This window comes from Heteronotia binoei, chromosome 20 (assembly GCF_032191835.1).
Source record: "Heteronotia binoei isolate CCM8104 ecotype False Entrance Well chromosome 20, APGP_CSIRO_Hbin_v1, whole genome shotgun sequence".
Lineage (NCBI taxonomy): Eukaryota > Metazoa > Chordata > Lepidosauria > Squamata > Gekkonidae > Heteronotia > Heteronotia binoei.
Genome location: NC_083242.1, coordinates 29,375,501 through 29,389,432, shown reverse-complemented (window position 1 = coordinate 29,389,432; position 13,932 = coordinate 29,375,501). Strand labels below are relative to the sequence as shown.

The following is a 13,932-nucleotide window of genomic DNA, read 5'->3' as shown; positions in this document are numbered from 1 at the left end:
CCTGATAGGAGCCCTCCAGGGCCCAGACCTGGCCCTCGGGCCACACATCTGACACCCCTGATTTAGGCAGTCATACTTCCTTTTTGCCACTAATGGGGAATTGGAACAACTCACCCCATTCTTCCATCTACCGTTTTATTCACACAACCACCACCCTGTGGGGTAGGCTACGCTGACACTGGGCCAGCGAGATCCCATGACCAAGTGGAGATTCCGAATAATTACAAAGAAAGCCAGCATGGTGTAGTGATAGGACTAGGGTTTGCTAAACTTGGGTTCGAATTCCCACTCTGCCATGGAAGCTTGGGCCAGTCACACACTCTCAGCCTCTGCTACCTTACAGGGGGGGTTGGTGTGTGGAGAAAACGGAGGAGAGGCAAAAGAAGAAGAAGATATTGGATTTATATCCCACCCTCCACTCCAAATCTCAGAGTCTCAGAGGGGCTCACAATCTCCTTTCCCTTTCTCCCCCACAACAGACCCCCCCTGTGAGGTGGGTGGGGCTGAGAGGGCTCTCACAGCAGCTGCCCTTTCAAGGACAACTCCTGCAAGAGCTACGGCTGATCCAAGGCCATTCCAGCAGGTGCAAGTGGAGGAGTGGGGAATCAAACCCGGTTCTCCCAGATAAGAGTCTGCACACTTAACCACTACACCAACCTGGCTCTGCTTTGGTTCTCCACTGGGGAAAAAAAAGGTGTGTGTGTGTGTGTGTATGAAGTAAAATGAATCACAGCGCTCACATACAGCCCTGGTTTTTGCAGCGTCTCTCATGTTAAGGACTCCTCAAGTCATTTGCCATTATTTATTTGTATCCTGCTTTTCTCCCGAGTTGAGATTCAGAGCAGCTTACAGCATGCTTCTCACTTTCTCCTTTCTCTCACAACAACCTTGGGAGGTAGGCCAAGCTGGGGCTGTGTGACAGGCCCAAGGTTGCCTATTGAGATTCCATGGTAAAAAGTGAGGACTCAAACCCAGGTTCTCCCTGGGTGACACAGAGTGGTGGACTGGATGGATCATTGCAATATTGTGGTAAGGATCCAACATGGTTTTTCTTACATTCTTAGGCGTGGGGCAGTGATGCTCTGTATCCTTGATGCTTGGGGGGTCAGGGTGGGAGGGCTTCTGGAGTTCTGAAGAAGAAGATGACCACAGATTTATACCCCGCCCTTCTCTCTGAATCAGAGTCTCAGAGCGGCTCACAATCTCCTTTACCTTCCTCCCTCACAACCCTGTGAGGCAGGTGGGGCTGAGCGAAACAGAGGTTGTCCTTGAAAAGGCAGCTGCTGTAAGAGCCCTCTCTGCCCCACCCACCCATCTCACAGGGTGTCTGTTGTGGGGGAAGAAGATAAAGGAGATTGTGAGCCACTCAGACTCTGAGATTCAGAGTGCAGGGCGGGATATAGATCCAATATCTTCTTCATCTTCTTCTTTCCCAGAAGCTGCCCTTTCAAGGACAGCTCTGTAAGAGCTATGGCTGACCCGAGGCCATTCCAGCAGCTGCAAGTGGGGGAACCAAACCCAGTTCTCCCAGAAAAGAGTCCGTGTACTTAACCACTACACCATACTGATCCTGCTGGTGGACCTCCTGAGGGCATCTGGGTTTTGGCCACTGTGTGACACAGAGTATTGGACTAGATGGGACATTGGCCTGATTCAACATGGCTTCTCTTAGGTTCTTATGTCTGGGGCAGTGATGCTCTCTCTTCTTGGTGCTTAAGGGGCAACAGTGGGAGGACTTCTGGAGTTCTGGCTCCATTGGTGGACCTCCTGACAGCACCTGGATTTTGGCCACTGTGTGACACAGAGTATTGGACTGGATGGGACATTGGCCTGATCCAGGGGTCATTTTGTACAAAAACAGATGGTGGAGCTCATCCAGGGATTGTTATGCAGCTGCACCTACCGTTCAATGGACAAGGTGGGGAGGAGGAGGGGGAGCCCTCAGAAAGTTTCAGGAGCTGTGCTCCTGTGAGCTCCTGCTGAATCCAAGGCCTGGCCTGATCCAACATGGCTTCTCTTATGTTTTTGTGTCTGGGGAAGTGATGCTCTGTATCCTTGGGGCTTGGGGGGGGCCACAGTGGGAAGGCTTCTGGAGTTCTGGCCCTGCTGGTGGACCTCCTGTTGGCACCTGGGTTTTGGCCTCTGTGAGACAAGAGTGGTGGACAGGATGGGCCATTGGCCTGACCCAACATGGCCTCTCTCCTGTTCCCTTCTGTTCTTATGGGACCAGCCCCCCCCCCTCCCATTCTAACCTCAACTCCTTTCCAAATATGAGGAGGTCAGCAGCATTGTCGACCGCTCGGGTGGCAATCCGTTCCGCCCGGTCCCGCAGCTTGTAGAAACTGTTGTAGATGTTTCGGATCAGCTCCCGGCTGGCTGCGAACTGGAGCTGGATGTCGGCAGGCAGGAAATCCTACGGGAGAGCGCGAGGGTAGAGCTGACCGATCCTGCAAGGCTTCGGACAGCTGCCTGAACGGCGCGAGCAACACGTGGGCAAAGGGAGAAGGGCCGAAGGGAGCCGTGTGCTGAGGCCCAGGAAACGGGACTCTGTCAGCACACCAATCGCATCCTGAGCAGCGGCGGCTGGCTCTCTCCAGGCTTGCCAATCTCCAGGTGGTAGCTGGAGATCTCCTGCTATCACAACTGATCTCCAAGTGCCAGAGATCAGTCCGCCTGGAGAAAATGGCTGCTAGGGAAGGTGGACTCTATGGCTTTAGGCCCCATTGAAGTCCCTCCCCTTCCCCTCCCGAAACCCCGCCCTCCTCAGACTCCACCCCCCAGATTCTCCAGGTATTTCCCAACCCAGAGCTGGAAACCCCACCGTCTCCCTTCTGCACCCAGAGTTAGCAATTGACAGCGGTTGCTATCCTGCATTCAGTTAGGCAGCTGAAATCCCACTACCGCTGGCGGGATTTAAGCCACTTTAATCATAACCGGAACTGCAGCCAGCATTCGCTCGACACTGGAAAGGTTCCTATGGGTCGACTCAAGTCCCTTCTATTTGCCAAGCGGGCAGGGGTGGAATTCTAGCGGGAGTTCCTCTGCAAATTAGGCCACACCCCTCTGATGTAGCCAATCCTCCGAGAGCTTACCAAAAAGAACCTTGTAAGCTCTCGGAGGATTGGCTACATCAGAGGGGTGTGGCCTAATATGCAAAGGAGGAGCTCCCGCTAGAATTCCACCCCTGCAAGCAGGTGAGAAGCATTCCAGGGGCGGTCAGGCAGGCAATACCTTGGCTTGGGTGGCAAACTTGCAGATCATGAACTCATCCCCCACGCCCTGGACCAGCTCCTTCAGTTTGTTCTGCACATCCTTCAGAAGCAAGAGGGGAAAAAAAGATTCAGGAAGGACAAAAGGAAATGCTGCTGTACACAGAGGGCGACTGAAATGTGGAATTCAGTGCCGGAAGAGGTCAGGATGGCAACCAGAATAAATAGCTTTCAATGGGGACTGGAAAGATTCGTGGAGGATAAGCCTATCAATGGCCACGAGCCAGGGGGAGGGGAACATCCACATCCAGAGGCACCAAGCCTCTGAATCCCAGAGACAACATCAGGGGAAGGCCTCAGCCTCTCTGCCCTGTTGCTGGCCCTCCAGAGGAAGTGGTTGGCCACTGTGTGAAGCAGGAGGCTGGACTAGATGAACTCTCCTTGGTCTGATCCAGCAGGGCTCTACTGAAGTTCTTCTCAGGGAAAGCTTAGGCCTCTATGCCCTGTTGTTGCCCCTCCAGAGGAAGTGGTTGGCTACTGTGTGTGACAGGATGCTGGACTAGAGGGACCCTCACTGATCTGATCCAGCAGAGCTCTTCTGAAGTTCTTCTCAGGGAAAAACTAGGTCTCTATGCCCTGTTGTTGACCCTCCAGAGGAAGTGGTTGGCCACTGTGCGAGGCAGGAGGCTGAACTAGATGAACTCTCCTTGGTCTGATCCAGCAGAGCTCTACTGAAGTTCTTCTCAGGGAAAGCTTAGGCCTCTATGCCCTGTTGTTGCCCCTCCAGAGGAAGTGGTTGGCTACTGTGTGTGACAGGATGCTGGACTAGAGGGACCCTCACTGATCTGATCCAGCAGAGCTCTTCTGAAGTTCTTCTCAGGGAAAAACTAGGTCTCTATGCCCTGTTGTTGACCCTCCAGAGGAAGTGGTTGGCCACTGTGTGAGGCAGGAGGCTGAACTAGATGAACTCTCCTTGGTCTGATCCAGCAGAGCTCTACTGAAGTTCTTCTCAGGGAAAGCTTAGGCCTCTATGCCCTGTTGTTGCCCCTCCAGAGGAAGTGGTTGGCTACTGTGTGTGACAGGATGCTGGACTAGAGGGACCCTCACTGATCTGATCCAGCAGAGCTCTTCTGAAGTTCTTCTCAGGGAAAAACTAGGTCTCTATGCCCTGTTGTTGACCCTCCAGAGGAAGTGGTTGGCCACTGTGTGAGGCAGGAGGCTGAACTAGATGAACTCTCCTTGGTCTGATCCAGCAGGGCTCTACTGAAGTTCTTCTCAGGGAAAGCTTAGGCCTCTATGCCCTGTTGTTGCCCCTCCAGAGGAAGTGGTTGGCTACTGTGTGTGACAGGATGCTGGACTAGAGGGACCCTCTGGTCTTATCCAGCAGGGCTCTTCTGAAGTTCTTCTCAGGGAAAGCTTAGGCCTCTATGCCCTGTTGTTGTCCCTCCAGAGGAAGTGGTTGGCTACTGTGTGTGGCAGGATGCTGGACTAGAGGGACCCTCCCTGGTCTGATCCAGCAGGGCTCTTCTGAAGTTCTTCTCAGGGAAAGCTTAGGCCTCTATGCCCTGTTGTTGTCCCTCCAGAGGAAGTGGTTGGCTACTGTGTATGACAGGACGCTAGACTAGATGGACCCTCACTGATCTGATCCAGCAGAGCTCTTCTGAAGTTCTTCTCAGGGAAAAACTAGGTCTCTATGCCCTGTTGTTGTCCCTCCAGAGGAAGGGGTTGGCTACTGTGCGTGGCAGGATGCTGGACTAGAGGAACCCACACTGGTCTGATCCAGCAGGGCTCTTCTGACGCTCCTCCCCAGCTGGCCAGAGAACTCACCGAGCCGCTGAAAGACAGGAAGAGTTTGAGGAGGACATCTTCTGAGAACGGAGGGTGCCTTGCCACCAGGTTGATGAAGCGCTTCAACGCTCGACGCCGTGCCTCGATGAACTCTCGGTCTGCTGTGGAGGAGGAAGACAGAGGAGAGTACAGTTCAGGCTCACTTAGACTTCAAAGTGGGCATCTGCTACACTTCTGCTTAGAGACCAAACAGGGCAAGGCTGCCTTTGAACTTGGCCAATTCCAAGACCTGGCTTGTGTGACCGAGACCTGGGTGAGGGACGGGGAGACAGTAGCTCTCTCTCAAATGGCCCCCCCGGGATACTCGGTCTTTCACCAATCACGGACTAGCGGGCGGGGGGGAGGAGTGGCGCTACTCATACGGGAGAGTTACTCCTTTCGGGCCCTCCCGGACCCAAAGTTTGATGGCATTGAATGTGCCGGTCTGGCGTGGGATGTCGGAGAGGGGTTGGCAGTCTGGTTGGTGTACCGTCCGCCTACTGCACCAGCCAGCGCCTTACCATCACTATTGGAGGCAGTGGCGGGCTGGGCGTTGAGGTTCCCGGGGCTTATGGTCCTGGGTGACTTCAACGTCCATGCCGACGACACGGCCTCCACTCAGGCGATGGACCTAGTGTCTTCCATGGCGACACTGGGGCTCTCTCAATGTGTTACGACTCCCACGCATCAAGCCGGGCACACATTAGACCTGATCTTTGCGTCTGGGATTTCGGTGAACGATATCGCGGTAGAAGCGATACCATGGTCGGATCACCTAGCCCTTAAGGCCCGTGTGGGGACGCCGCCCCAACCCTGTATGGGCGGAGAGCCTATTTTGGCTCGCCCTCGGAGCCTGATGGACCCGGAACGGTTCCAAACGGCCCTAAGGGATCCCTGGCCCACTAGCAATTCCCTCGATGGCCTTGTGGAAACCTGGCAAGACCAGCTAACCAGGGCCATCGACGAAATAGCACCCCGGCGCCCTCTGCGCCCTCGTATGAGGCTGGCCCCATGGTACACCTTGGAATTGCGCCAGCTGAAACAAGGGCTCAGACGACTAGAGAGGCAGTGGAGACATACTCGGGACGAAGCAATGAGAACATCCTACAGAACGTTTATGAAGTCGTATGAGATGGCAGTCAAGGCTGCAAAGAAAAATTACTTTGCAACCAAGATTGCATCTGCAAATTCGCGCCCAGCACAATTATTTAGAATAATTGGGGACCTGATAACATTGCCACAAGGCAAACCAAATATTAGAGAATTGGAGATTGGCTGTGAGGCATTTGCGAAATATTTTGCAGATAAAATCTCATTGCTCCGCCAAGACCTGCCTACCACCTTGGATACAGTGAGCGAAATTGAGGCTCCGGGCCTGTCTTCGGATTTGGTGCTGGACCATTTCGACCCACTCAACCTGGAGGAAGTCGATAGGATCCTCTTTGCTGCTCGCCCAACAACATGCGATCTGGATCCTTGCCCCTCTTGGCTGATTAAATCCTGCCAGAGGGAGCTTAGATGTCCTTTACGGGACATCATAAATAGATCCCTCACCGAGGGGCACTTTCCAACGCCCTTGAAAGAGGCGCTGGTTCGCCCTCTTTTAAAAAAATGTACAGCAGACCCGGCCGAATTGGCGAATTACCGGCCGGTGTCCAATTTACCATTTTTAGGTAAAATCATTGAGAGGGCAGTGGCGTTGCAGCTTCAGAGGTTCCTAGATGACGCTTCCATCCTTGACCCGTGCCAGTCTGGGTTCCGACCGGGCCATGGGACGGAGACGGTGCTGGTCGCCTTGGTAGATGACCTCCAGCGACATCTGGATCGGGGCGGCACTGCGGTACTGATGTTACTAGACCTGTCGGTGGCATTTGATACAGTCGACCATCAGTTGCTAAAGTGCCGCCTCGCCGACATAGGGGTTGGGGGGTTGGCCTTGCAATGGCTTTCCTCCTTCCTCTCCGGTCGGGGACAAAGGGTGGCTATTGGGGGGGAGCGATCCCAGAGGCGCACACTTGATTGTGGGGTGCCTCAGGGGGCAGTTCTCTCCCCAATGTTATTTAACATTTATATGCGCCCCCTTGCCCAGATTGTCCGGAGGTTTGGGCTGGGTTGCCATCAATATGCTGATGACACCCAGCTCTATCTGCTAATGGACGGCCGGCCCGACTCCGCCCCGGGGAATCTGGATCGGGCTTTACAGGCTGTAGCGACGTGGCTCAGGTTGAGTGGGCTGAAGTTGAATCCAGCGAAGACAGAGGTCCTTTGCGTGGATCGCGGCGCTCTAGGAGGGGAAATAGCTCTCCCAACCTTCGACGGCGCGCTATTGAAACCCGCGCGCCAGGTAAAGAGTTTGGGCATTTTACTGGAGCCTTCATTGTCAATGGAGGCCCAGATAGCAGCCACTGCCAAGTCAGCATTCTTCCATCTGAAGCGGGCAAGGCAGTTGGCCCCCTTCCTGGAGCGTCGCGACCTCGCAACAGTGATCCATGCAACGGTCACCTCAAGACTGGACTACTATAATGCCCTCTACTTGGGGCTACCTCTGTGCCGGACTCGGAAGCTGCAGCTGGTGCAGAACGCGTCGGCCAGGCTATTATTGGGGCTCCCAAAATGGGAGCACATACGGCCGGGACTGCGCGAACTGCACTGGCTGCCAATTACCTACCGAGTCCAGTACAAAGTGTTGGTTATTACCTTTAAAGCCCTATATGGCCGAGGACCAGCCTACCTAAGGGACCGTCTCTCCCCATATGAACCCCAGAGGGCACTGAGGTCGATGGGCAAAAATAAATTGACTATCCCTGGGCCGAGAGAGGTCAAACTTCAAAACATCAGAACTCGGGCCTTCTCAGCCGCGGCTCCTGTACTGTGGAATCAGCTCCCGGAGGAAGTGCGGGCCCTGCGGAACCTTGACCAGTTCCGCGGGGCCTGCAAGACCGCTCTTTTTAGGCAAGCCTATGCTGATATCTGCTGAGTTGCTAAGAATAAGGAGCCGCCATCTACTATACGATTATGGAACCATCTAAACTGGCAGAACCAGCGCCAAACAAGTTTACTGCTGCCAGATTTATTCTATGTAATGAATTATGTATTTTAAATATCTTAACTTAATTAACTGGTTTTTATGTTTAATTTCTTTAATTGTTAAATTTTAAAGTTTTATCCTTTGTTAAATATGTGAAATGTTGTTAGCCGCCCTGAGCCGCCTAGGCGGGGAGGGCGGGATATAAATGTAAATATAAATAAATAAATAAAATAAAAGTCCAGTATGAAACTACATCCTACTAACCAGGTCCCAAGCACTGGAAACTGAATACTGCAATACACCCATGTACTGAACTGTGGATATGTAAAACATCTGAATGTCTTGCCCTGGACAGTCTGGGATAGTCTACTCTTGCTAGATCTCAACAGCTTAGCAGCCCTGCTTAGTACACATGGATGAGAGACCACCAAAGAAGGGTGATTAACACATGGAATTCACTGCCACAGGAGGTGGTGGCAGCTACAAGCATAGCCAGCTTCAAGTGGGATTGAATAAACATCTGGAGCAGAGGTCCACCAGTTGCTATTAGCCACAACATATTGTTGGAACTCTCTGTCTGGGGCAATGATGCTCCGTATTCTTGATGCTTGGGTGGGACCAGCAGTGGGAGGGCTTCTAGTGTCCTGGCCCCACTGGTGGACCTCCTGATGGCATCTGAGTTTTGGCTATTGTGTGACACAGAGTGTTGGACTGGATGGGCCATTGGCCTGATCCAACATGGCTTCTCTTATGTGACACAGAGTGTTGGACTGGATGGGCCATTGGCCTGATCCAACATGGCTTCTCTTATGTGACACAGAGTGTTGGACTGGATGGGCCATTGGCCTGATCCAACATGGCTTCTCTTATGTGACACAGAGTGTTGGACTGGATGGGCCATTGGCCTGATCCAACATGGCTTCTCTTATGTGACACAAAGTGTTGGACTGGATGGGCCATTGGTCTGATCCAACATGGCTTCTCTTATGTTCTTATGTGACACAGAGTGTTGGACCGGATGGGCCATTGGTCTGATCCAACATGGCTTCTCTTGTGTTCTTGAGCAGAGGCAGACAATGGCAAACCACCCTGCAATGTCTCCTGCCTTGAAAATCGTACAGAGTCACCGTAAAAGTTGATCCGTCAACCCTTAATTATTAGCAGTCTGAATAGCTCAGGCTAGTCAAGAGTTTAGACAGCAGGAGAGTCAGTTCCAGTCAGTACTTAGATGGGAGACCACCATGGAAGTCCCAGGTTGCTGCAAGGAGGCAGGCAATGACAGACCACCTCTGAGCAACTCCTGCCCTGACCTGGGGAACCCAATCTCAGCAGCTAAGCAGGGTTAGTACTTGGATGGGAGACCACCAAGGAAGTCCAGGGTTGCTATGCAGAGGCAGGCAATGGCAAGCCACCTCTGAACATCTCTTGCCCTGACCTGGGTGGCCCAGGCTGACCTATTCTCATCAGATCTTTCGAAGCTAAGCGGGGTCAGCCCTGGTTAGTCCTTGGATGGGAGACCCCCAAGGAAGACCATGCTACGCAGAGGCAGGCAATGGCAAACCACCTCCGTTCATCTCTTGCCTTGAAAACCCTACAGGGTCACCACCAGCTGTGACTTCACAGCACTTAAGTATCTGGATAGGGGGGCTAGAAGAAAAGGAGCAGAAGGCCAGCGCTACAGTTCAGCCATACATCCTTCAGATGAAGAACCATTGGCATCTTCACTTAAGAGAAATTCCAGCAGCACAGAGAGGAAAGATCTCCAATGGAGGCCCTTAGAGAGCGAAATGGAAGACTGGACTGACCCTGTATTAAAGGCTGAATAGCTGACCTTTTAACACAACAGATGGCCAAAATCTTAACTAGTACATAAGAGAAGCCATGTTGGATCAGGCCAATGGCCCATCCAGTCCAACAGTCTATATCACACAGTTGCCAATATATATATATATATATATATATATATATATATATATATATATATTGGTAGCCGCCGCCACCTCCTGTGGCAGTGAATTCCACATGTTAATCACCCTTTGGGTGAAGAAGGACTTCCTTTTATCCGTTCTAACCTGTCTGCTCAGCAATTTCATCGAATGCCCACGAGTTCTTGTATTGTGAGAAAGGGAGAAAAGGACTTCTTTTTCTACTTTCTCCATCCCATGCATAATCTTGTGAACCTCTATCATGTCACCCCGCAGTCGACGTTTCTCCAAGCTAAAGAGCCCCAAGCGTTTCAACCTTTCTTCATAGGGAAAGTGTTCCAGCCCTTTAATCATTCTAATTGCCCTTTTCTGGACTTTCTCCAATGCTGTAATATCCTTTTTGAGGTGCGGCGACCAGAACTGCACACAGTACTCCAAATGAGACCGCACCACCCATTTATACAGGGGCATTATGATACTGGCTAATTTGTTTTCAATTCCCATCCTAATAATTCCCAGCATGGCGTTGGCCTTTTTTATTGCGATCGCACACTGTCTTGACATTTTCAGTGAGTTATTTACCACGACCCCAAGATCATGGAACTAGTAATGTCTATTTCACTTCACTACTTCCTACATTCAGAACTACCCCACCCAAATTTCAAAAAGATTGGGCCAATGGGTCAAGTTCTATGAACCCCAAAATAAGGTGCGCCTATCCTTCATTATTTCCTATGGAAAGAAGGCATTTAAAAAGTGTGAAATGCTTGTCACACCCTTGCTCTTGGCTCCACCCCCCCCCCATGTCTCCTGGCTCCAACCCCAAAGTCCCCAGAAACTTCTTAAATTGGACTTGGCAACCCTAGTAGACAAGGCTGACCTTGATAGACCAGGGGTCTGATTCTGTGTAAGGATTTGATTCAGAGTTACAGCTGCTACATGCAAGAGAGAGACCAAGAGAGAGATCTTGGGGTCGTGGTAGATAACTCACTGAAAATGTCAAGACAGTGTGCGATTGCAATAAAAAAGGCCAACGCCATGCTGGGAATTATTAGGAAGGGAATTGAAAACAAATCAGCTAGTATCATAATGCCCCTGTATAAATCAATGGTGCGGTCTCATTTGGAGTACTGTGTGCAGTTCTGGTCGCCGCACCTCAAAAAGGATATAGCATTGGAGAAAGTCCAGAAAAGGGCAACTAGAATGATTAAAGGGCTGGAACACTTTCCCTATGAAGAAAGGTTGAAACGCTTGGGACTCTTTAGCTTGGAGAAACGTCGACTGCGGGGTGACATGATAGAGGTTTACAAGATAATGCATGGGATGGAGAAAGTAGAGAAAGAAGTCCTTTTCTCCCTTTCTCACAGTACAAGAACTCGTGGGCATTCAATGAAATTGCTGAGCAGCCAGGTTAAAACGGATAAAAGGAAATACTTCTTCACCCAAAGGGTGATTGGCATGTGGAATTCACTGCCACAGGAGGTGGTGGCGGCCACAAGCATAGCCACCTTCAAGAGGGGTTTAGATAAAAATATGGAGCAGAGGTCCATCAGTGGCTATTAGCCACAGTGTGTGTGTATATATAAACTTTTTTGCCACTGTGTGACACAGAGTGTTGGACTGGATGGGCCATTGGCCTGATCCAACATGGCTTCTCTTATGTTCTTATGCAAATGATAACTGAGCATTTGTGCTATTTCCACCTCTGACTGGAAGGACTAAAAGAATGCCACCTATGTAAATACCTTCCCCCTTCTAACCGCATTGGGCAGCTGCCACAAACCACAACTTTTATTAGACGGGGCCAAGTTCCATCTCCCTCCCTCGGGTTTGTCAGAGATCTATTCGCCAGCACGCAAATGCGGAATACGGAATTTCCTTTGTGTCTAGCTGCGTGTAGCTGTGCTGAAAAACAGGCTGTGCTAAACTGCCCCCCCCCGAGAATTGTAAAAATACTTGGGCTGAAAGGAAGGAAGCCCCCCAAAATTCCTCCACGAGAGATGAAACGTCAGCATTCTTCCAGCCCGAGTTCCAAAATCTCTTCCTGTCCAGCTTCCAATTCACTGGCTGTTTGCAGGACTCCTAACATCCCTCTTTTTATTTCTTATTTTTATTTGTTTAAAATGTGTCTTTTGCCCACCTTCCCACCCGATTCAGGACTCCCAAGGTTGTAAGCATCGAAGCATTTCAAAATATTTCAAACATTAAGAAGCTGTCACTTACAACATAACAGGAATGCATAAAAACAGAAACATGTCAACAACACACAAACAGAGAGAAGAGCTGAGAAGAGGTAGGAAGGTTAGAAGGCGAGGGTCCTGAGGTGGGACCTTGGGAATCCCCCAGAATTACAGCACATCTCCAGACTAGAGAGATCAGGACCCCTGGAGACAATGGATATTTTGGAGGGTGGACTCTGTGGCACTGTACCAGCGCTTCCTCTAAGTTAGTGTGAGCTTAGAATTTTTTAGCCTCTGGCTCCCACATTTTTCTCATAGCTCAGGAAGGATGGCCCCAGAACAAACTAATTTATGCAGTATAGAATCATAGAATCACAGAGTTGGAAGGGACCTTCAGGGTCATCCAGTCCGACCCCCTGCACAATCCAGGAAACACACAAGCACCTCCCCCAAAATTCACAGGATCCTCATTGCTGTCAGATGGCCATCTAGCCTCTGTTTCAAAACCTCCAAGGAAGGAGAGCCCACCACCTCCTGAGGAAACCTGTTCCACTGAGGAACCGCTCTAACGGTCAGGAAGTTCTTCCTAATGTTGAGCCGGAAACTCTTTTGATTTAATTTCAACCCACTGGTTCTGGTCCTACCTTCCGGGGCCACAGAAAACAATTCCACGCCATCCACTATATGACAGCCCTTCAAGTACTTGAAGATGGTGATTATAGCGCAATTGCTGGCTTGCAACTCTCATGCCAGTAGCTCACAAAGTAGAATTTCTGCTGACAAGACTCTGCAGCTTAGAGGGAGCATTGCATCGTACCCCACGGAGGTGGTCCCTGTCTTCCACAGGCTCCATCCCCAAATCTCCAGGAGTTCCTCAACCTGGAACTGGCAACTCTATCCCCCTCCCTTCCCCCGTGGCCAAGGGGGACCTGACAACACTACGAAGAAGAAGAATTGCAGATTTATACCCCGCTCTTCTCTCTGAATCAGAGACTCAGAGTAGCTTACAATCTCCTATATCTCCCCACATACACATACAACAGACACCCTGTGAGGCAGGTGGGGCTGAGAGGGCTGTCACAGCAGCTGCCCTTTCAAGGACAACTCCTGCGATAGCTATGGCTGACCCAAGGCCATTCCAGCGGCTGCAAGTGAAGGTGTGGGGAATCAAACCCGGTTCTCCCAAATAAGAGTCCACACACTTAACCACTAAACCAAACTGGCTTTTACCTTCTCCCTCCCACAACAGACACCCTGTGAGGTGGGTGGGGCTGGAGAGGGCTCTCACAGCAGCTGCCCTTTCAAGGACAGAGTCTCAGAGCGGCCTACAATCTCCTTTCCCTTCCTCCCCCACAACAGACACCCTGTGAGGTGGGTGGGGCTGGAGAGGACTCTCCCAGCAGCTGCCCTTTCAAGGACAACCTCTGCCAGAGTTATGGCTAACCCAAGGCCATTCCAGCAGCTGCAAGTGGAGGAGTGGGGAAGCAAACCCAGTTCTCCCAGATAAGAGTCCGCACACTTTACCACTACACCCAACTGGCTCGGAACACTGAACAAACCAAGGCCTCCCCCTCCTGCTGAAAGACAATAACAGAGGGAGGTGGAGGTCTCTCCTTAATGAGAGAATTCCAAATTTTTACCACCACCACCAAGAAAACTCTTTCTCAGGTTGCCATGTGTCTAGCCTCAGACAGGTGGGGACACGCAAATCAGTGTCTCTGAAGATGACCAGAGCGGATGGGCAGGTTCATATGCGAGAAGGC

General features: G+C 51.3%; 1 protein-coding gene across 1 annotated transcript in view; it reads right to left on the bottom strand.

Moving 5' to 3' along the window:
• SNX8 (sorting nexin 8) overlaps window positions 1-13,932 on the bottom strand; it is a 76,614-nt gene that overhangs the window by 11,902 nt on the left and 50,780 nt on the right. The window contains 3 exon segments of the mRNA XM_060260586.1: window positions 2,253-2,413; window positions 3,232-3,312; window positions 5,037-5,158. Of these exon segments, the coding sequence (XP_060116569.1) occupies window positions 2,253-2,413; window positions 3,232-3,312; window positions 5,037-5,158 (364 nt within the window).